This window comes from Dasypus novemcinctus, chromosome 23, assembly GCF_030445035.2.
Source record: "Dasypus novemcinctus isolate mDasNov1 chromosome 23, mDasNov1.1.hap2, whole genome shotgun sequence".
NCBI lineage: Eukaryota > Metazoa > Chordata > Mammalia > Cingulata > Dasypodidae > Dasypus > Dasypus novemcinctus.
Window position 1 is genome coordinate 18,730,735 of NC_080695.1, and position 19,959 is coordinate 18,750,693.

Below are 19,959 nucleotides of genomic sequence, written 5' to 3' on the forward strand. Positions count from 1 at the left end.
GGAGCGCACCTTGTTTCCTGCCAGGACTCTTGCCTAATAGAGAAAAGCAAACAAACAAGCCAAGACCTTGGTATCCGGCCCTGAGGACCTCCAGCTGCCTCAGGATTCTGTAAGTGACCTAGGGTCATATGGCCCCAGAACAAGGGCGCCAGTGTCAACCCGAATATTAGCAAATGGTAGCAAAACCTGGCTTCTCTTACTAGAAATAAAAATTCTAATATTTTCTTCTCCCCCCAGGTAGCTGTCTTGCATCCAGGTGTGAGAACCCCCACCTTGCAGGCCAGTGGCTCAGAGCCCCGGCTGGAGATTTAGACTTAAAAGCCATGGCTGGAGGCTGCCTGGGCTACGTCTGTCCCTTGTTCAGTGGCCCTGGGCTCCTGGCTCCACTTCTAGGCTCACAGCTTTTCAGGCAGTGAGATGCCAGGGGAGGGGTCCAGGCGAGAGAGGGTGGGCCCCCAGGAGTCCAGCATTCTAGGATTCTCAGCCTGTAGGCAAGGTGCCCCCCACTTCCAGAGATGGACTGGGCACCCATGCTGCCGGGGCGCCCAGTTCCTCGGGGTCCGCACTCAACCAAAACCCTGTTCAGCTGGGCGGGCCCCTGACCCCTGGGCAGGGCGGCCCCTGCTCCAGATGGCCAGCACAGGGAAGAGCGGACACGGGAGGACATCTGTCACCTGAGGGGCGCGCACTCCTCTCCCAGGCCCGGCCAGGCCTCCCTGCCAGACTCAGAGGAGGGGAAAGACCCCTCCCCACGGCGACCACCTCGGTCCACGACAGCTCCTTCAGCTCTGGTTCGGGGTCTTGGCTTCCAGCGGCCTTTGGTCCCCGGACTTCCCGCGGGAGACCCGAGGTCCCTTCCCTGGCCTTCTACAGCCCCCTGGAAATCCCCACCAGCCCACGCACCACTCGCGAGCCGCGGTTTTCGGTCTCCGGTCTCTGCGCGGCGGCGCCCAGTCCTGCTTCGGGGGCAGATGAATGAAAGAAGGAAAGGAAGGGGAGGAAGGGGAGGGGGAGGCGGGCGGGGCGGGGCGGGCCGCCGCCTCGGGGAGGGGGCTGCGCGGGGAGGAGGCTGCGTGGGGAGGGGGCCGCCGGGAAGGGAGGCTGCGCGGGGCGGGGCCGCGCCCGGGGGAGGGGGCTGCGCGGGGCGGGGCCGCGCCCGGGGGAGGGGGCTGCGCGGGGCGGGGCCGCGCCCGGGGGAGGGGGCTGCGCGGGGCGGGGCCGCGCCCGGGGGAGGGGGCTGCGCGGGGCGGGGCCGCGCCCGGGGGAGGGGGCTGCGCGGGGCGGGGCCGCGCCCGGGGGAGGGGGCTGCGCGGGGCGGGGCCGCGCCCGGGGGAGGGGGCTGCGCGGGGCGGGGCCGCGCCCGGGGGAGGGGGCTGCGCGGGGCGGGGCCGCGCCCGGGGGAGGGGGCTGCGCGGGGCGGGGCCGCGCAGGGCCGTTCCCGCCGCGCGCCCGCCGCCCCGCCCCCGCCCCGCCCCGCGTGCCGCAGCCCGCTGGCCCCGCCCCGGCCGGCCCTCCGCTCCCTGCCCAGGCCGCGGCGCGGAGCCGGTGCCGAGCCGGTGACCAGAGGCGGCGGCGGCGGTGCCGCGAGCCCCGAGCCCACCGCGGCCCGGCCCGCGCCCTCCCCCTCCCCGGGCCGGCGGCGGCGGCTGCGGGCGAGCTCGCGGGGCCCGGGCCGCCCCCCAGCCGCAGCCCCGCCCCCCGCCGAGTGCATGAGGTTGACGCTACTTTGTTGCACCTGGAGGGAAGAACGTATGGGAGAGGAAGGTGCGCGGGCCCGGGCGGGCGGGGCGCCGTCCTGGCGCGGGGCGGGCGGGGGGCGCCGCCGCGGGGGGAGCGGGGGGCCCGAGGGGGGCCGACCGGGCCTTCGCGAGGCCGCGCCCCTGCCTCTTCGGGGATGAGCTCGTCCAGCAGGCCCCTCCCCGACCCCTACCCCCCGGTAGCCCCCTCCTTGGCCCTGGGCCGGCTGCCCTCCCGTGGGCGGAGGAACTCTCCGGCCTTTCATCGTCGCCTTCCCCCACCCCCCGAAAACACCCCGGAGGGACCCAGACACTGCCCGCCCAGCTCTGCCTTCGCCCCTGTACTCTGTCCACCCGGGGCTCGCCCTGGGCACCCCCTCCAGCCCACTTACCCGGTCTCTAACTCGGCCTGGGAAGAAAAGGCGGCTGGGGAAGCCGCAGCCCGGGGTCCGAGTCCCCGCCCCGCGCGTGCCCTGCTCTGTGACCTTGACGCCAGCCCCCTGCCCGGTCCTCAGTTTCCCATCTGTACAGTTGTGGCCAGGATCGTCGGTCCCTAGTACCACGGTGATTGGGGTCCGCTGGTCGGAGCGGAGATGCGTGGTCCTGGGGATTGGAAGCAACCTGCAGCCCCTTGGGGAGGCCCCCCCACACACACACACACCCCTCCCTGCACCAAACTCCACACCGGCAGTCAGTCTTGGCCTCCTCTTCAGCCCCTTCCCCCATACCGGGGCCCAAGGCTTGGGGCTGCACTACAGTTATGGGTTAAAGACCCCAGAGGCTCCTCCAGCCTTTCAGCTGAGCCATCACGTAGGCCAGCCAGGTCCAAGGGCAGGACCTGACTGTGGCCAGCCGCTCCAGCCCAGCCCTCCCGTGGGCTCAGTCTCCCCACCTGTGCTGTGGGGTGGGGGCAGGCCTGCGGGTCTTCCAGGGCCCACCCAGCTCCAAGGGTGCTAGGCCCCGGGGATGACTAAGCATGCCTAGTGGCCAGCCTGAGGACATGCCAGCCCTCTCCAGAGCAGGTGTCCAGGAGTTCCTGGCTCTGCAGCCCCAGCCCCTTGTCATACCAGGCATAGCCAAGCCGCAGTTGGGGCCAGCACCTCTGGGCTTCCTGCCTCTCCCAGCCCTGTCCAGTCCCTGCCCTTCCTGGGCAGCCAGGGGCCAGAGAAGAGAAGGACTATGACACGGGTGTCACCTGCTGCCTGATTTCTAAATCCCGCTGCTTTCTTTCTCCCCCTTCACCCTGCCAGGCCCTGAGCTGAAGAATGCAATTGCTGGAGGGTGGACATCCAATTCGCCCCCTCGGTTTACAGAGAGGGAAACTGAGGCCCACGGAGGCTTACTTAGACTTAGCTCGTGTCTCAGCAAGACCCAGACCAACGTGCTTTTTTCTCCTCCCGCTCCACACAGCGAGTGCTCAGCCTGCCTGCTGTGTGTGTGCAGACGTCGGTGCGGGGGCACCTGCGGCCGGCAGGGCCTCCTGAGGATGGCTCCCGACTCCCTCTCTGCCCTTGCAGGCAGCGAGTTGCCCGTGTGTGCGAGCTGTGGCCAGAGGATCTATGACGGCCAGTACCTCCAGGCCCTGAACGCTGACTGGCACGCAGATTGCTTCAGGTAGGGTGAGGCTGGTGGGGGAGGGGGGTGCCCAGGGCGGCGCTGCCCTCAGCCAGGCCTGCCAGAGGCGAAGGGTTAGGCGTGGAATCTGGGAGACCTGGCTGTTTCTCCTGGCACTGTCTCTGCCTCTGCCTTCCAGCGGGTTCTGGGCCTCAGTTTCCCCATCTGCAAAATGAGGCATTTTGATTACAAGATCTCTGCTCTGTGTTGACCTCTAAGAAGAAGAAGGGTAAAGTCTGCATTTCAGCCAGTGTCCCAAGGCCTGGCACCTAGGCGGAGGGTGGGGGGCAGGACAGTGCACCCCTGCTTACTGGGTACTTATGCCCCAGGGTGGGAGACAAACTAGGCCTTTTGGGGGAAGCTGGGCCTCCTTCCTGGGGGGCCCCAGACTGGCTGTAAAGTTGCTTAGCCCAGTAAGACAAGCCCCCTCCCTCCAGACAAGATGCCCAAGTGTAGCAGAGGAGTGGGGTCAGGCCTGTGGCCAAGGACAAGGTAGAGGTCGTGCGGACTTCAAGTTTGCCCGGTCAACCCAGCAGGACCATACTGGGAAGCCAGGTGCAGGAGGTAATGGCTTTGAGTCGGCTCTAGGGCAAGTGCAGGGATCTCAAAGGCTGTGCGAGGTTTTCCCGTGAAGGGCACAGGGAAGGCATTCCAGGCAGGAGGCCCGGCGTGTGCCAGCGTGGGACCGTGGCAGAGCCTGGCAGTCAGCGAACCGCAGAGCTCAGGTGGACAAGGGCTGTCGAGGAGGGCAAGCGCAGCCGGGAGCATTAACTGCCAGCCAAAGGATTTTGGGTTTTAGGCAGTGGGAGCCTCTGACAAGGATTTGTTTTTCTATTTTAATAATGATGTCTTACTTTTTTTTTTTTTAAGCTTTCAGTAAGGGCCAGGTACTGTTCTAAGCATTTTGCATAGTTGCATCTCCTGTGGCCGCCATTTTGCCGGAGAGAAATTTGGCAACCAGAGAGGTTAATTTTCTTTATCAAAGTCACACAGGCTCAGCCAGTGAATGAAGTGAACGTACAGCTGCCATGCTGGCTGGCAAGGCCAGAAAAGAGGCAGGCAGCGAGCCCTGGGGGTCCCGAGCGAGGCCTCAGTCAGGGAAGCCTTCTGGGAGGAAGGGGGCTCTTGGCAGGCAGAGCAGACAGCTGAGGGAAGAGGAACAGCTCATTTGGTTGGAACAGAGAGTGAGTCAAGGGGAGCCACGAGGAGGCAAAGTTGGGTCAATTTGTGACCTTCTCCCGAAGGCAGCAGAGGGTTTGAGGGTCATGGGCGGGCGTGCTGTATAGTAACATCCCAGGAGGCAGGTTGTGGTGACTTAGCAGGGAAGGGGCTGTCACCGCAGTTCAGGGGTCTTGAGCTCCTAAGGCCTGCCCGAGGACAGTGACCAAGGTTGGAGACAGTATTCGGCGAGGACTGGTCGTATCAGCCATCATTTATTGAGCATTTTTATGCTTATTTCAGCAGGCCTCCCCACTACCACATGAGGTACCTTTACTTGCCCAGTTTGCACGTGAGAAAAGGCGGCTTAGAGAAAAGATCTAACTTCCCAGAGATTTCTCAGCGAGGACTGGGCATCACATTCCAGGCTCTCTGACTCCAAATCGCTGCAGATTTGAAGAGGAGGCACAGGGGAGCAGTGGAGGGACCAGGGAATGGCAGGGGTGGAAGCTACAGTGATCCTGAAGTTTCCTTACATGGGTGCTGGAGAGGCGAGTGGTCCAGCTGACCCTAGAGCCGTCTGCGTTGAGTTGGAGGTGCCCTGGGGCCTCCGGGGTGGCAAGGTCCTGCCCAGAGCTGGCCGCGGGGGGCTGAGGCCAGTCCGGGGAGGGAGGTCAGAGAGAATGGCCCACTCAGCTGGCACTGGGATGGCGGAAGTGATTTGAGACGGGACCAAGAGAAACCCAGGGAAGAACTTAGGGCCCCTGTGCCTGGGGTGGGAGAGGGAGCTGGAGCCTGGGAAATATGGGGGACAGTCAAGACTGCAGCCATGGGAAGCCACGGGGGTGACGGGAAAGCGGGGGGCAGGAGAGACCCCCACTCTGCACCAGCCCCAGGTGGGAAGGTAGGGAGAAGGCACGTTGGGGCGGTCCCTGGTGTGCCGGGGAAGGCTCCCACGAGGAGGGAGGGCCCACAGATCACGGTGATGAGAACCACGGCTTCCGTCACTCACGAGGCACGTCACAACCAAGGGCTCCTGAGAGTTTGGTGAGGCCCAACAGTGTCCTCACCCCCCGTGGCCAGAGAGAGCAGCTCAAAGAGGGGTCACTTCTGGCCTGGGCCACATGGCTCACGAGCAGCAGGAGGGAACCCAAGGCTGATGCCCTCGGCCAGCTCTCGGTGGGCCCCTGAGGCTCTGGGCTCTGCTCCAGTCCCCTCCGGGGGGGCTGCCACCAGCCTCTGGGCTCAGCCCGGCCCTCCTGCGAATGATGCTGAGATCTTTGTTCCAGGGACCGCCCCCTGCAGGACCCCTAAGCTGTGCAGGTGCTCAGGGAGGAAGGATGTTCCAGCAGCCTCCGGCCTGGCTCCTCTGCCCCTGGCTGGGGAGGAGCTATGACCAGCTTGCACCCTACCTTGGGGCTTCTGTCTGCTGCACCCCCTTCCCAAGGAACCTCCTTGAGTCTCTGAGTCAGGCAGTCCCCTGGAAATAGTGAAGGGGCACCTGCTTAGCACCGCACAACAACCCTTTGAGTTATTTATTCAAGCCATTGGACAGATGAGGAAACTGAGGCACAGGGTTAAGTAACTTGCCCAAAGTCTCACAGCTGGTAAGGAGTGGAGTCTGCACACAAACCCAGGCAGCCTGGCTTTGGAGCCCACCCTCAACCCGGTGCGGTCCCACCCCTCCAGGATGGGCAGGGTCCCTGGGGAGACAGGCAACAAAGCAGTAAATGTCACGCCAGGCACTGGGGAGACGGCAGAGCATCTCGGGAAGACCTGGGAGGTGCTTTCTGCCCGTTCAAAGGCCCTGTAGTGGGGGTTTGCTAGGAGGCCGGTGTGGCTGGGGCAGTCAGCAGAGCCGGCTAGGTGTTTGGGGGTAGCCGGGGACCCCAGCGTGCCTTCTTTGAATCTCACGGCCTGAGCCTCTGAGTGCTGCTCGGGTGCCCTGGGGGACACTCCGTTCTGCTGGCAGTGTCTGGGCACCGGTGCTGTGACAGGAGGCCCAGGGCCCTGTAGGAGCCAGAGCAGGGAGAGCACATCTGCCGTGGGAGGGTTGCTGCGGGCACAAGAGACGCCTCTGGCATTTGCGTGGGGAAAATAGGGCCCTTACCACCCCAGGCCCACCCCTGTCCCCGTCCAGACCATCCCACCCCGTGAGCCCTGCCTTCCACCCAGAGGGGTCCAGGCTGCCCTTGGCCCCCTGCTGCTCCTCTGGGCCATCCCCTCCCAGAAGCCTGCAGTGCACGAGCCCTGGGGCTGCTGGGGCTCTGGTAACACCTCCCTGGAGGCTGGGTGGGTGGGCCATGGTGTTGGGAGCCGGCACCAGGATGCAGGCGAGGGGGACACACTGTCCATGGGAAGTCAACTCCTGTTCCCTGGGAGGCAGCACCGGAAGTAGCAGCTGCTTTTGAACTTGCCCTTGTCCCCAGGGAGGCCCGGGCGTTCAGTGCCTTTGTCACAGCAGAGACGCAGGAGCTGGGGGGATGCCCTTGCCCGACGGCCGAGTGCCGGCCACAGCCCTGCCGCCAGGGTCCCTGCCTTCCCCACCTGCTTCCTCTTGCTGGCTCAGACCTGATCCTTTCGCCCCCACTGGATGCATCCTCCTCCCCTGCCACGTGGCCACACCCTCTGCAGCCTCCAATCCCGAGTGCCTGGAGTAGGCGGGGCAAGCGGCCTGCGGGGCCCACCCCTGCGCTCCCCTCAGGCCTCCAGAGCCCCGGCCCGCTGCAGAGGATGCTGGCCTCGGTCCAGAGAAGGCGCCACTTCCGCAGAGGGGCCAAGTAAGTGCAAAGGCCCCCTCCCCACCTGTGCTCGACCCCCAGCAGGGCCCTGGCCTGGGCGCTGGGGCCATGGCCAGCCGTGGGGGCAGAGGCACCTGCGTCCCGGCTGCGGGGCAGGAGAACTGAAACTCCTGGGTCATTGCCGCTACCTGGGGAGAAGGGTGGAAGGGGAGGCTGCCGCCGAAGCTTCTGGCCTTTCCGGAACCATCTCCCCAGGAGGCTGGTCCTCCAGCAGCTCTGCCTTGGTCCGTGGTGTCCAAGGATGTTGCCACAAGGAGAGGGCCCACCTGGGAGGGGCGGACCCCGCATGTGTCGTGGCTGCAGTTGCTGCTGCCCCGCATCCCACCCAGCCTCCGCCGTCCAGCTCGCCTATGTGCCCTCCTCGCCTCCTGCCCAAGCCTGGCTTTGCCGTCCTCTGTTGTGGTGGGTGGTAGGAGTCCCCCCAGGAGATTCTTTCTGCCTGGCCCTGGGCCATCTGTACCACCCTCAGTACCCGGCCCTCCTCTCGACGTCCTTGGTGGGGACAGGTGGCAGGTGGCGGGCTCCCCCAAGAGCCAGGTCTGTCCTCGCCCTCCTGCCTCCTCTGGGCCTGGCTGGGTGTGGGCCTGAAGGGCGAGGGGATGGACAGGTCAGGGGCCCCTGTGGGCCCTCCGTGGCTCATGGGTGCCAGGCCCCACGACACTGTGCGAGCCCGGGGCTAAGCCTTGGTCCCCGTCTGAAGTGGGGGCAGAGAGATGGGGCTGCGCAGTGGCTGTGCAGCCATGCCGAGGCTGGGAGGTCGAGGAGGGCAATTCGCTGTTCCAGGCTGAGGGGCGGGGCGGGCTTTCGAGGGGGGCTCGCAGGGTGGAGGGGACTGAGGGGCTGCCTTGCTGGGGGGGGGGAGGTGAAGGCTGTCCGCCCACCAGGTCTGAGCAGACTTAAGGAAGTGGTGACCGCGCAGCCCTGGGTGGCGCCTCCTGGGGTTTTCCAGGGCTGCGGAGGCCCTGCAGGCCCGCGCCAGCCACCAGGGTTTGCGAGGGAGTGAATGAAGGGGGGCGTTTCCAGGGCCCACGGCAGCTAAGCGAGATGCCCGGGGGAGGGGGCTGTGGTGAGGTTAGCGCCCCCTGGGGCCGTGCGCTAGGGACCTGCCCTCAGGCCTGGGGGGGGGGCGGCCTAATGGGGACCCCTCTCTGGTGCGCCCCGGCCTGGGGCTGCCGCCTCTGCTGCGATCCCCGCCCTCCGATCTGCAGGATCCTCGGGATCCGGGTCCGAGCCCGACATGGAGGCCTGACGTCATGGCTCCACCGCCACTTCCGCCGCCGCCCAGGGCCGTCTCGGGGACCCCCCGCCTCGACTCCTCACTCCCACACAGGGAGCTCACTTCCCCCTCTTTCTTGGACGTCCCCCACTCACCCACCTCGTGCATCTGAAACCAGGAGTTTTGGGCCCCCTGGCCCCCCTGTCCCCCGCCTTGCTTCCCCTCTCCTCCCCCTCTGGCTCCTAGACAATGGGGAACTGGCTGGATCCTCTTAAAGGGACAGTGTCCCACCAGCACTTGGCCTGCCGTGCTCTTCCTCCTGCTCGCTGGCCAGTCCCCCCTGCTTTAGTTTCACCAAATTAACCAGCAGCCAGTGGGTGCCACTGCGTGCAGGCCACACGTGCACAGGAGGGGCTCTCTCACCCCAGCCCGCTCTCCTGCCCTTCTCTCTGCCGGGTCATTTTTGCGCAGAGCCTTGTGTGACCTTGGCACATCACCCGGATGCCCGGTCAGCAGCCCAGCAGCAGAGCTAGGGGGATAGCAGGCTGTCCCTGCCCAGGTGTGCACACCAGCTCCCCGGCTCAGGCTCTCCGGAACCCCGTGGGGCCTGGGCTCATCCAGGTGCAGCTGAGCTATGCCCCCCACAGGGCCTTGCGTGGAAAGGAGCCGGGCTTGGAGATCTAGCTCCAGCACTAGGTGTGGCATCCTGTAGCTGCTCCATCACTTCCTCCCATCTGCCCTTCAGCGGCCTCACCTGGTCAGGACTCCCTGGTAGCCCCTAGCATGGGTAAGCGGGCCCTGGTCTCGACAACCCCACACATCCAGGCATTCCCACAGACTCCTGTCCATACTGCGGGGCTGCCACACACCCACAGCCCCCTTCTTGTGACTGGCAACACCTGTAGGGCTGGTCGGCTCCAGGAAGCCAAGAGAACCCTTTTCTTGACTGCTCTTTATCAGATTGAACTACCTTGTAACTTAGCGAAATAAGAAGTAGCTTTGTGGGTCCCATGGCACCCATCTGCACATCTTGGGCAGTTTAGACCCTTTGAAGCTCTAAAAGGGGACGCCATACCTGCCTCCTGGTGGCTGGGGATGGGGGAAAGTGGATTAAATACATTTAACCATGCAAACATGAAGGTGCTTGCATTTAGTAGGTCTTCGCAGCTCCGACGGGTCCCTGCCATCTACAGCAACTGCCCCAGCTGCTTCGTGTTGCTGGGGAGGGGAAGAGGGGGCAGAGGGAAGCAGAGTGGACTCGGAGGGTGGGCCCAGGCCTTGGGCCATCCCTGAATCCGTGCCTCCTTCCCCCTGGCTGGTGACACAGAGCAAGTTGCCTGCCCTCCCTGGGCCATTTTCCTTGCATGACAAGGGACAGGGGCTCACATGAAAACCTTTGCACCTCTCACCCCAACACCCCAGGGGGGTGTTGGCACAGGGGCCAGACACTCTGAGCACACAACTGCTGCAGGTGGTTGTGTAAGCAGAGCACAGCACAGAGGTGACCGACCAAGGGGCCAGGGGACACTGAGTCCATCCCCAGCTCCACAGGCCAAGCCCTGTGCCCTGGTGCTGGAAGCTGCTGCCCAGAGGACACACATTTGTCTGATTCTTTTTTTTTTTTTTTTAAGATTTATTTATTTCTCCCCTCCTCCCCCTCCCCCCCCCCAGTTGTCTGCTCTCTGTGTCCATTCTCCGTGTGTTCTTCTGTGTCCGCTTCTATTCTTGTCAGTGGCACCAGGAATCTGTGTCTCTTTTTGTTGCGTCATCTTGCTGCATCAGCTCTCTGTGTCTGCAGCGCCATTCCTGGCTGGACTTACTTTTGCACCAGGTGGCTCTCCTTAAGGGGTGCACTCCTTGCGCATGGGGCTCCCCTATGTGGGGGACACCCCCGCGTGGCACGGTACTCCTTGAGCACATCAGCACTGCACGTGGGCCAGCTTGTCACATGGGTCAGAAGGCCCTGGGTTTGAACTGCGGACCTCCCATGTGTAGGCGGACACTCTGTCCATTGAGCCAAGTCGGCTTCCCTTGTCTGATTCTTACGAGGGCTCCTACAGACTATGGCCAGGCCCAGGTGTGGCCGGGGCCGCACTCAGCCCCGCCCCTTCTTTCCACAGGTGCTGTGAGTGCAGTGCTTCCCTCTCGCACCAGTACTACGAGAAGGATGGGCAGCTCTTCTGCAAGAAGGACTACTGGGCCCGCTATGGCGAGTCTTGCCACGGCTGCTCGGAGCACATCACCAAGGGGCTGGTCATGGTGAGGGCCCCTGTCCTGTGCACACAGCTGGAGGGGGCCGTGTCCCTCTGCACGTCCATCCTCACGCTCTTCCCTGCTCCGGGTCTCTCCTTCCTCTCGTCCCTGGCACTCTGAGTGCCCCACGCTTCCTGCACCTGTGTCCCCAGCCCCTTTCTATGGAGCCAGCTCTAGCTGAGCGTTCAGCAGCCAGCCAGCCCCTGCAGTTTGTTTGGGGCTGCCCTTCTGAGGGGAGGAGCTCCGGAGCCTGGAGGGGCTGCTGAGTTCGGGCCCCACACCCTTCCCAGGTGGCCGGGGAGCTGAAGTATCACCCCGAGTGCTTCATCTGCCTCGCGTGCGGGACCTTCATCGGCGACGGGGACACCTACACCCTGGTGGAGCACTCCAAGCTGTACTGGTGGGTGCCGTGTGAGCCCAGGGTGCCCACCTGTGGCGCAGGCCGATAAGGATGCTTGCTGTCACACCCCCGGGCCCTGCCCTTTCCTCGGGGTGAGCTTGCACACCCACTTTCCCTTCCACAGTAGAGAAACTGCTGAGAAATCAGACCCAGGACTCAGACCAAGAGAGCCCCAGCTCTCGGCTTTCTAGCTGATAAGGCCAGATTGGAGGATAGGGCTTGCCCCCAAGTGGGCTTTGACTGATTTGCTCCTGAACTGCATTTAGCTCCACCTCGCACGCCTTGCCCTGGTCGGCACAGAGCATGTGCCAGAGTAGACAAGCCCAGGATGAGTGAGCCATGGGAGGGGCCAGAGCTTAGCTGGCCAGGCCTGGTTCCTGCCCCCAGGCCCACTGGTGGCCAAGTCCCCCTCCTCCGGTGGGAAGGAATAAGGGGAGGCAGAGCAGGGGAAGAGCATGGGGTTGGTGGTGGAGGAAGCGGAAATATCACTGCCTACCCTGACATTCTTTCCTTCCCGTTCTCCGGGTCCCCACCGCCTATGGCTCTTGCAGTGGGCATTGCTACTACCAGGCTGTGGTGACCCCCGTCATTGAGCAGACTCTGTCCGACTCCCCCGGCTCCCATCTGCCCCACACGGTCACCCTAGTATCCATCCCAGCCTCCACTCATGGCAAACGTGGCCTCTCCGTCTCCATCGACCCAGCTCACGGCCCGCCGGGCTGTGGCACAGAGCACTCCCACACCGTCCGCGTCCAGGGGTGAGTATGGCCGGCTGAGGGCACAGCTGGTCTGGCCAGGGCCACTGATGCTCTGTGTGGGTGGCAGACTCTGGGAGTGGAGGCTCTGAGAATGGGTGGGCATGTGGGTACAGACACAACCCAGTCATTCCTCCAAAAAACATTACTTAAAAAAAAATTTTTTTTTAACCCACATTGTTCAACACAGAAAGGAGTAATTGATTCAGGAATGAGTGACGGAGAGAGACCAGGGGTATCAGCAAAATACTGAAGGCCGCTATGCCTTGAGGGCAAATCTAAATTGGATGAACTTAAACTTCAATTTTCAATTCCTTTCATGGCTGAACCTCTCAAAGCCCTGACCTGTCTGAGAAAGTTAGTTTCATAAAAGAAACCCTTCTAATAAAGCCAAGACCCCAGAGGGCTCTCAGGGTTAGGGTGAATTAGAAATAAACCACCCCTTCTATCAACCCGCTACTTTGCCACTCCCAGAATTGCAAGATATACTATCTAATTTGAATCCAAAGAGAATGGGGGAAAATCTCCCCTGAGAATTCATAAACTCAGATTTGCAATCCAAATTCATACATCTAGGTGGTTCAAAAAATCTCGAAGCAAAATTGCGGAGGTTTAGTTTAAAATAGTTCTCAACAGGTATTGGCCCCCAGATCCTGACACAATCAGATGCAGAACATTTCTAGAGGAATCTACCTCCACACCTCATTGAATTTACACTGACAAGTGTTCCAAGGAAGATGAGCAATTCAATCAGAAATCACTGAACATACAAGGAAGCAAGGCACTGTGAGGGAGTGCCAGCAGAAACAACAGGCAGCAAAATCAGACCTACAAAAACACGTAGATTTCTGGGAAGATGGTGTACTAGAAAGACACAGGACTCACTTCTCTCCCAGAAAAATAGCTAGAGAACAAGCAGAAATGGCCTGGGAAAAATCTTCTAGGGTTTAGGATACCAGGGGAAGGCTGGACACTGTCAGAGGAGAAAGAGGGAAAGGAAAATGGCAAAACTGTGAGTTAAAAGCTGCAGCTGCTCCTACCAGCATCCACCTCCACCCTGTAGAATTTTGAATTTTCAGGCTACAAAGAGGGCACCAGGGATCCACCCACCCAGGAAAGGGGAGAGCGGGGGCCTAAGGCTGACTCAACTTTTGACCCACAGATTTGGTCTGCTGTGTCCTAAGAGCCCTTCCATGCCAGGTGGGACCTTGCCATTGTTTGCATTAGTTGCTGACAAGGGACTAAAGAGATGCGACCCTCTCAATCTCCTTCTCTACTGACCTGGTTGAATAGGACACAGAAGAGAGTGGAATTATTTCCTACTGGGAAAAGGGGAGGGGGTGCCAGCAAAGGTTAGAGATCTGCATCTCAGAAAGTTTGAATTACGAGACTTTTAGCCACCAGGCAGTATCTTCTATCATGATGATCCCATCTTGGTGAACACACTCTGACCAGGCATTGAACTGAGAGGGCTGCCAAAGAGCACCATCTGCTGTTGGACCAAGCAAGTGCATACAAGAAATTTCAAGTGTGGGAGGCTTTTTCTGGCCCAACGCCCTTGGAAGCGGGTCTGTAACCCATTACTGGTTCCAGGGACCAGATTTAAGCACCAATCCTAAAGACCCAGAACAGGAGAACAAGTTGATCCAACAATCAACAATCATCAGTAACACACAGTCTGCAGCCACTCAATCTCTACAATGAGAAATTGAGCATCTGAGTAAACTTAGCATCCTAATCAGATGCCTACACATCAGCAAAACATTACAAGCCATACTGAGAAAGTGGAAGAAATGGCCCAAGAAAAGGAATATATCAAAGCCCCAGAAGAGACAAAGAAGAGACACTGATGAATGAGATGCACACAGATTTCCAAAATCAAATTAATAAGTTGAAAGGGAAGTGGCTGTGACTTCAAGCAGATGAGCTCCCATTGACCATATGGAGGACCTGGGTTTGATCCTGGGACCTCCTTATAAAAAAAAAAGAAGGCATCCCAGACCTGCGTGGAGAGGTGCAGGCCTCCAGTGAAGTGACACACCAAAAAGATGATGATGCAGCCAGATAGAAAAAAAAAAAAATTAACGAATTGAAAGACAATATAGCTAAAAAGACAAAGGGCATCAAGAAGACAGCAAAAGAAAGTTAAAAAAAAAAATGTTTTAAGATGCCGCGCAAGCACAAAGAAGAATTTGAAAACCTGAATAGAATAACAACAGAGTTCATGGGAATGAAAGACATGATAGGTAAGCTCAAACACATTAGAGGCATACAACAGCAGGCTCAAAATGATAGAAGGAAGAGTAAGTGATAACAAAGACAGCACAGCTGAAATTGAAGAGAGGAAAGAACAGAAAGAGAAAAGAAAAAATTGAGCACAAGCTCAGGGAGTGAATGGTAACATGAAATGCAACCACATACATGTCGTGGCGTTCAGAAAGAGAAGAGAAAGGGAAAGGGGCAGAAAGAGTATTAGAGGTAACTAATAGCTGAAAATTTCCCAATTCTCATGAAAGAAGTGACCTAACATGTCCAAGAAGCACAGCATACCCCAGTGAGAATAAGTGTGAATAGACCTACTGCAAGACATACTACTCAGAATGTCAAATGTCAAAGAGAAAATTCTGAGAGCAGCAAGGGAGAAGCAAGCCATCATGTGCAAGGGACGTCCAGTAAGACTTAGTGCGGGTTTTGCATCAGAAACCATGGAAGCAAGAAGACAGTGGTATGACCCAATTAGGATACTGAAAGAGAAAAGCTGCCAACCAAGAATTCCTTATCCATAAAAATTGCCCTTCAGTTATGAAGGTGAGTTTAAAAAATTCACAAACAAACAGAAACTAAAAGAGTTTCTAAGAAAGAATCCACCTTTGCAGGAAATATTTTAAAGGGAGCCTTAGAACCTAAAGAAAAAGACAGGAGAGACAGCTCAGATGAGAGTGTAGAAGACAAGAATAGCACAAAGGATAACCCAAGAGTAAAAAGACAAAAATAGGGAAGCGGCTGTGGCTCAATCATTTGGGCTCCCGTCTACCATATGGGAGGCCCTGGGTTCGTATCCCAAGGCCTCCTTGTGAAGGCAAGCTGGCCAGAGAGCTGATGGCCCCGCCCACCGTGGAGAGCTAGCACAACAAGATGACACAACAAAGGGAGTCAAGCAGACACAGAAAAACACGCAGGGAATGGACACAGAACAGACAGCAAAACAAGGGGCAAGGGGCAGGGGATAAATAAATCTTTAAAAAACAAAAGGCAAAAATGAGATATGATGTGTGAAAACCAAAGAATATAGTGGTAGAAGTAAATAATGCATTTACAATAATATCATTGAATGTGAATGGACTAAACTCCCCAATCAAAAGATACAGGCTGACAGAATGGATAAAAAACATGAGCCATCCATATGCTGCTAAAAAGAGGCTCACCTTAGACTCAGGGATACAAACTGGCTAAAAGTAAAAGTTTGGAAAAAGATACTCCACACAAATAGTTACCAAAAGAGAGCAGGGGTGGCTATACTAATATAGGACAAAATAGACTTAAAATGCAAAAAAAGTTACAGAGGCCATTATATATTACTAAAAGGAAGAAATAACAGTCATAAATATCTATGCACCTAAACAGGGTTCCCCAAAGTACATGAGGCAAACTCTGGCAAAACTGAAGGTAGAAAAAGACACCTCTATGATAATAGTTGGAGACTTCAACACACCACTCACATCGTTAGATAGAACAACTAGACAGAAGATCAAAAGGAAACAGAAAACTTGAACAATATGATAAACAAGCCAGGCCTCACGGGTATATACATAACTTTGCACCCAAACTCAACAGATGATACATTCTTCTCAAGTGCTCATGGATTTTGCTCCAGGAGAGACTACATATTGGGTCACAAGGCAGATCTCAATAAATATAAAAAGATAGATTGAAATTATACAGAGCACCTTCTCAGATCATAAAGAATGAAACTGGAAATCAGTAATAGAAAGAGGTAAAATGGCAAATGTGTGGAGGCTGAACAACACACTCCTAAATAAATCATCAGTGAGTCAAAGAAGAAATTATAAGTGAAATTGGTAAATATATTGAGATGCATGAACAGGCCTTATCAAACCTTATGGGATTCAACAAGGCAGTGCCGAGGGAATTTTATAGCCCTAAACACCTATATTTAAAAAGAAGAAAGCTAAAATCAAAGATCTAAATGAACAACTGTAGAAACTAGAAAAAGAACAGCAAACCATTCCCAAAGCAAGCAGAAGGAAAGAATAAAAATGAGAGCAGAAGCAAATGAAATTGAGAACAGAGAAAATCAACAAAATCAAAAGCTGATTCATTGAAAAGATCAATAAAATTGAAAAACCCCTAGATAGACTAACAAAGAAAAAAAGAGAGAAGATGCAAATAAGTAAAACTAGAAACGAAAGGGGTGAAGTTACAACTGACCCCACAGAAATAAAAAGGATAATAAGAGGACACTATGAGAAACTGTAAGCCAACAAACTAGACAACATAGATGAAATGGACAAATTCCTGGAAATACACAAACAACTTACACTGATGCTATAAGAAATACAAGAATTTAACAAATGAATCACATTTGAAGAGATTGAGGGAGCAGCTGTAGCTCAGTCATTTGAGCACCTGCTTTCCATGTATAAGGTCGTGGGCTCAATCCTAGTACTGCCTTAAAAAAAAAATTCAGTTTTGGGGGTTATTTTCTAAGGTTTTTGTACCTTTGGAGCAGTGACAATAAATGAGCCCCTTTTAAAAAATGAAAGATTGAATCCGTCATCAAAAATCTCCCAACAAAGAAAAGTGCAGAATCGGATGGCTTCACGGGATTTCTACTAAGCATTTCAAGAAGAATTAACACCTGTCCTGTTTAAACTCTTTCAGAAAATTGGGGAGGAGGGAAAATTACCCAACCCATTTTGTGACACCACATCACCCTAATACCAAAGTCAGATAAAGATACTGCTAGAAAAGAAAATTAGAAACAAATGTCTCTAATGAACATAGATGCAAAAATTCTCAACAAAATACTTGTAGATAGAATCCAACAGCATATCAAAAGACATACACCATGACCAAGTAGGATAAATTCCTGGTATGCAAGAGTGATTCAACATAAGAAAATCAGTTAACATAATATACCACATTAACAAATGGAATGGAAAAAAAAAAACACATGATCATCTCGATTGATACAGAAAAGGCATTTGACAAAATCCAGCATCCTTTTTTGATAAAAGCACTGTGAAAGATAGGAATAGAAGGAAATTTCCTCAGTATGATAAAGGGCATATAAAAAACCCACAGCCAACATTGTAGTCTATGTGGAGAGGATGAAAGCTTTCTCTCTACGATCAGGAACAAGACAAGGATGCCCAGTGTCACTACTGTTATTCAACATTGTGCTAGAAGTTCTAGCTAGAGCAATTAGATGAGAAAAAAAATAATAAAAGGCATCCAAATAGGAAAAGAGGAAGTAAAATTCTCACTATTCACTGCTGACATCCTATATTTAGAAAATTCTGAAATGTCTACAACAAAGCTACTTAAGCTAATAAGTGAGTTCAGCAAAGTGGCAGGATACAAGATCAACACAAAAATTAGTAATGTTTCTGTAGATTAGTATTGAACAATCTGAGGAAGAAACTGGGGAAAATGCATTTACAATAGCAACAAAAAGACTAAAATACCTAGGAATCAATTTAATCAAAGAAGTAGTAAAGGGCCTATATGCAGAAAAATACAAAATAATGCTTAAAGAAATCAGTGAAGACCTAAACAAATGGAAAGCTATTCCTTGTTCATGGATTGGAAGACTAAATATCATGAAGATGTAACTCCTACCCAAACTGATTTATAGTTTCAATGCAGCACTAATCAAAATTCCAACAGCCTACTTTACAGAAATAGAAAAGGCAATTACCACATCCATTTAGAAGAGAAAGGGCACCCAGGTAGCCAAAAGCTTCTATAAAAGAAGAGTAATGTGGGAGGACTTTCACTGCCTGATCTTGAAACATATTACAAAGCTACAGTGGTCAAAACAACATGGTATTTGCATAAAGATAGACACATTGATCAGTGGAATAGATTTTAGAATCCAGAAATAAACCCTCGCCTCTATGGCCAACTTGTTTTTGACAAACTTATCAAGTCCATGTTTGTTTTTTAAGATTTATTTAATTCTCTCCCCACTCCACCCCACCCCTGTTGTCTGCTCTCACGTCCATTCACTGTCTATTCTTTGTCCACTTGCATTCTCGGCAGCACCAGGAATCTGTGTCTCTCTTTGTTGCGTCAGCTCTCCATGTGTACGGTGTCACTCCTGGGCAGGCTGTGTATTTTTTGCATGGGGTGGCTCTCCTTGGAGGTGCACTCCTTACACGTGGGGCTACCCTACGCAGGAGACACCCTGTGTGGCGCGGCACTCCTTGTGCACGGCAGCACTGCACATGGGCCAGCTCACCACATGGGCCAGGAGGCCCTGGGTTTGAACCCTGAACTCCTGTATGGTAGGCAGACACTCTGTCAGTTGAGCCACATCTGCTTTCCTCAAGTCCATGTTAACTGGAAAAAACAGTCTCTTCAACAAATGGTGCTGGGAGAACTGAATAGCCATAACCAAAAGAACGAAAGAGGACTCTTATCTCTCTATACAAGAATCAGCCCAAAATGGATCAAAGACCTAAATATAAAAGCCAGGACCATAAAACTACTAGAAGAAAATATAGAAAAGCGTCTTAAACACCTTAGGCTAGGTGGTGGTTTCTTAGACCTTACACCCCAAACATGTACAACAAAAGAAAAAAATAGGTAAATGGGACCTCCTCAAAACTAAATACTTTTATACCTAAAAGGACTTTGTCAAAAGGGTAAAAAGGCAACAGACTTAAATGGGAGAAAATATTTGGCAATCACATACCCCATAAGGGTTTAATATCCATGATACATAAGGAGATGCTACAACTCAATAATAAAAAGTCAAAGGACCTGTTTAAAAAATTGTCAAAAGACTTGAATAGACATTTGTCCAAAGAAGAAATACAAACAGAAAAAAAAAAAAAACATGAAAAAAATGTTCAACACCACTAGCAATTAGGGAAATGCAAATCAAAGCTACGGTGAGATATCATTTCACACCTATCAGAATGGCCACTATTAAAAAGACAGAACTACAAATGTTGGAGAGGATGTGGAGAGCTAGGAACACTTACTCACTGTTGATAGGAATGCAAAATGGTACAGCCACTGTGGAAGACTGTTTGGCTGTTCACTAAAGACATTGAATGTAGACCTGCCATGTGACCTGGCAATACCACTACTGGGTATATACCCAGAAGAACTGAGAGCAGTGACACGAATAGACATCTGCCCACCGATGCTCATAGCAGTGTTATTCACGATTGCCAAAAGATGGAAGTAACCCAGATGTCCATCAACCTAGAATGGATAAACCATGGTGTATACACGTGATGCAACATTATGCAGCTATAAGAACTGAAGTTGTAAAGTGTGTGAAAACATGGATGAACCTGGAGGACATTATGTTGCGTGAAGGAAGCCAGACAAAAGGACAAAAACATATGATTGCACTACTATGAAATAAATATATTGTGTATCTCATGGAGTTACAAACTTGAATATGGGTCACTAGGAAATAGAATGAGTTTAGAGAACGGAAAGCTAAGGGTTAACTTCTGCAGGATTGGTAAAAAGGATGTATGTTAATCTTTGGAAATGAATAGAAAAGTTAAAGCATAATATAACACAATATAATTAACTATTTGGATATGACTGGTTTAAAGGAAAAGTCTTAGGCCATTTATATTACTAAAAGGAAAGCAAAAAATGTAACATGGGAATGTATAGCATAGTAAAACTGCATGTGAGTATGAATATGGGTAAAATTGCATATCTTAGACCATTTTTCTTTTAAAGTGAATTAATATATGTTAATACTACAAGATGGTAATATCAAACAAAAAATATGCTAAGTGAAAGAAACTAG

General features: G+C 54.3%; 2 protein-coding genes across 3 annotated transcripts in view; one reads left to right on the forward strand and one right to left on the reverse strand.

The window, feature by feature from the left end:
* The first annotated feature begins 1,583 nt into the window (after window positions 1-1,583).
* The window catches only part of LIMK1 (LIM domain kinase 1), a 31,456-nt gene continuing 13,080 nt past the window's right edge, over window positions 1,584-19,959 (forward strand). The window contains exons 1-5 of one of the 2 annotated variants that reach the window (XM_058285937.2): window positions 1,584-1,764; window positions 3,254-3,350; window positions 10,646-10,784; window positions 11,069-11,178; window positions 11,730-11,936. In XM_058285937.2, the coding sequence (XP_058141920.1) occupies window positions 1,710-1,764; window positions 3,254-3,350; window positions 10,646-10,784; window positions 11,069-11,178; window positions 11,730-11,936 (608 nt within the window). In that variant the 5' untranslated portion in view covers window positions 1,584-1,709. Of the gene's footprint in view, window positions 1,765-3,253; window positions 3,351-7,160; window positions 7,289-10,645; window positions 10,785-11,068; window positions 11,179-11,729; window positions 11,937-19,959 lie in introns of those variants that run through there. The other variant, XM_058285938.2, reaches the window with a different exon arrangement.
* Window positions 5,939-8,036, reverse strand: LOC105746370 (uncharacterized). The gene is made up of 2 exons (XM_012526231.4): window positions 7,438-8,036; window positions 5,939-6,564 (listed from the first exon to the last, which is right to left on the reverse strand). The coding sequence occupies exons 1-2, from the start codon at window positions 7,947-7,949 to the stop codon at window positions 6,048-6,050; spliced, it is 1,029 nt and encodes a 342-aa protein (XP_012381685.2). The 5' UTR covers window positions 7,950-8,036; the 3' UTR covers window positions 5,939-6,047.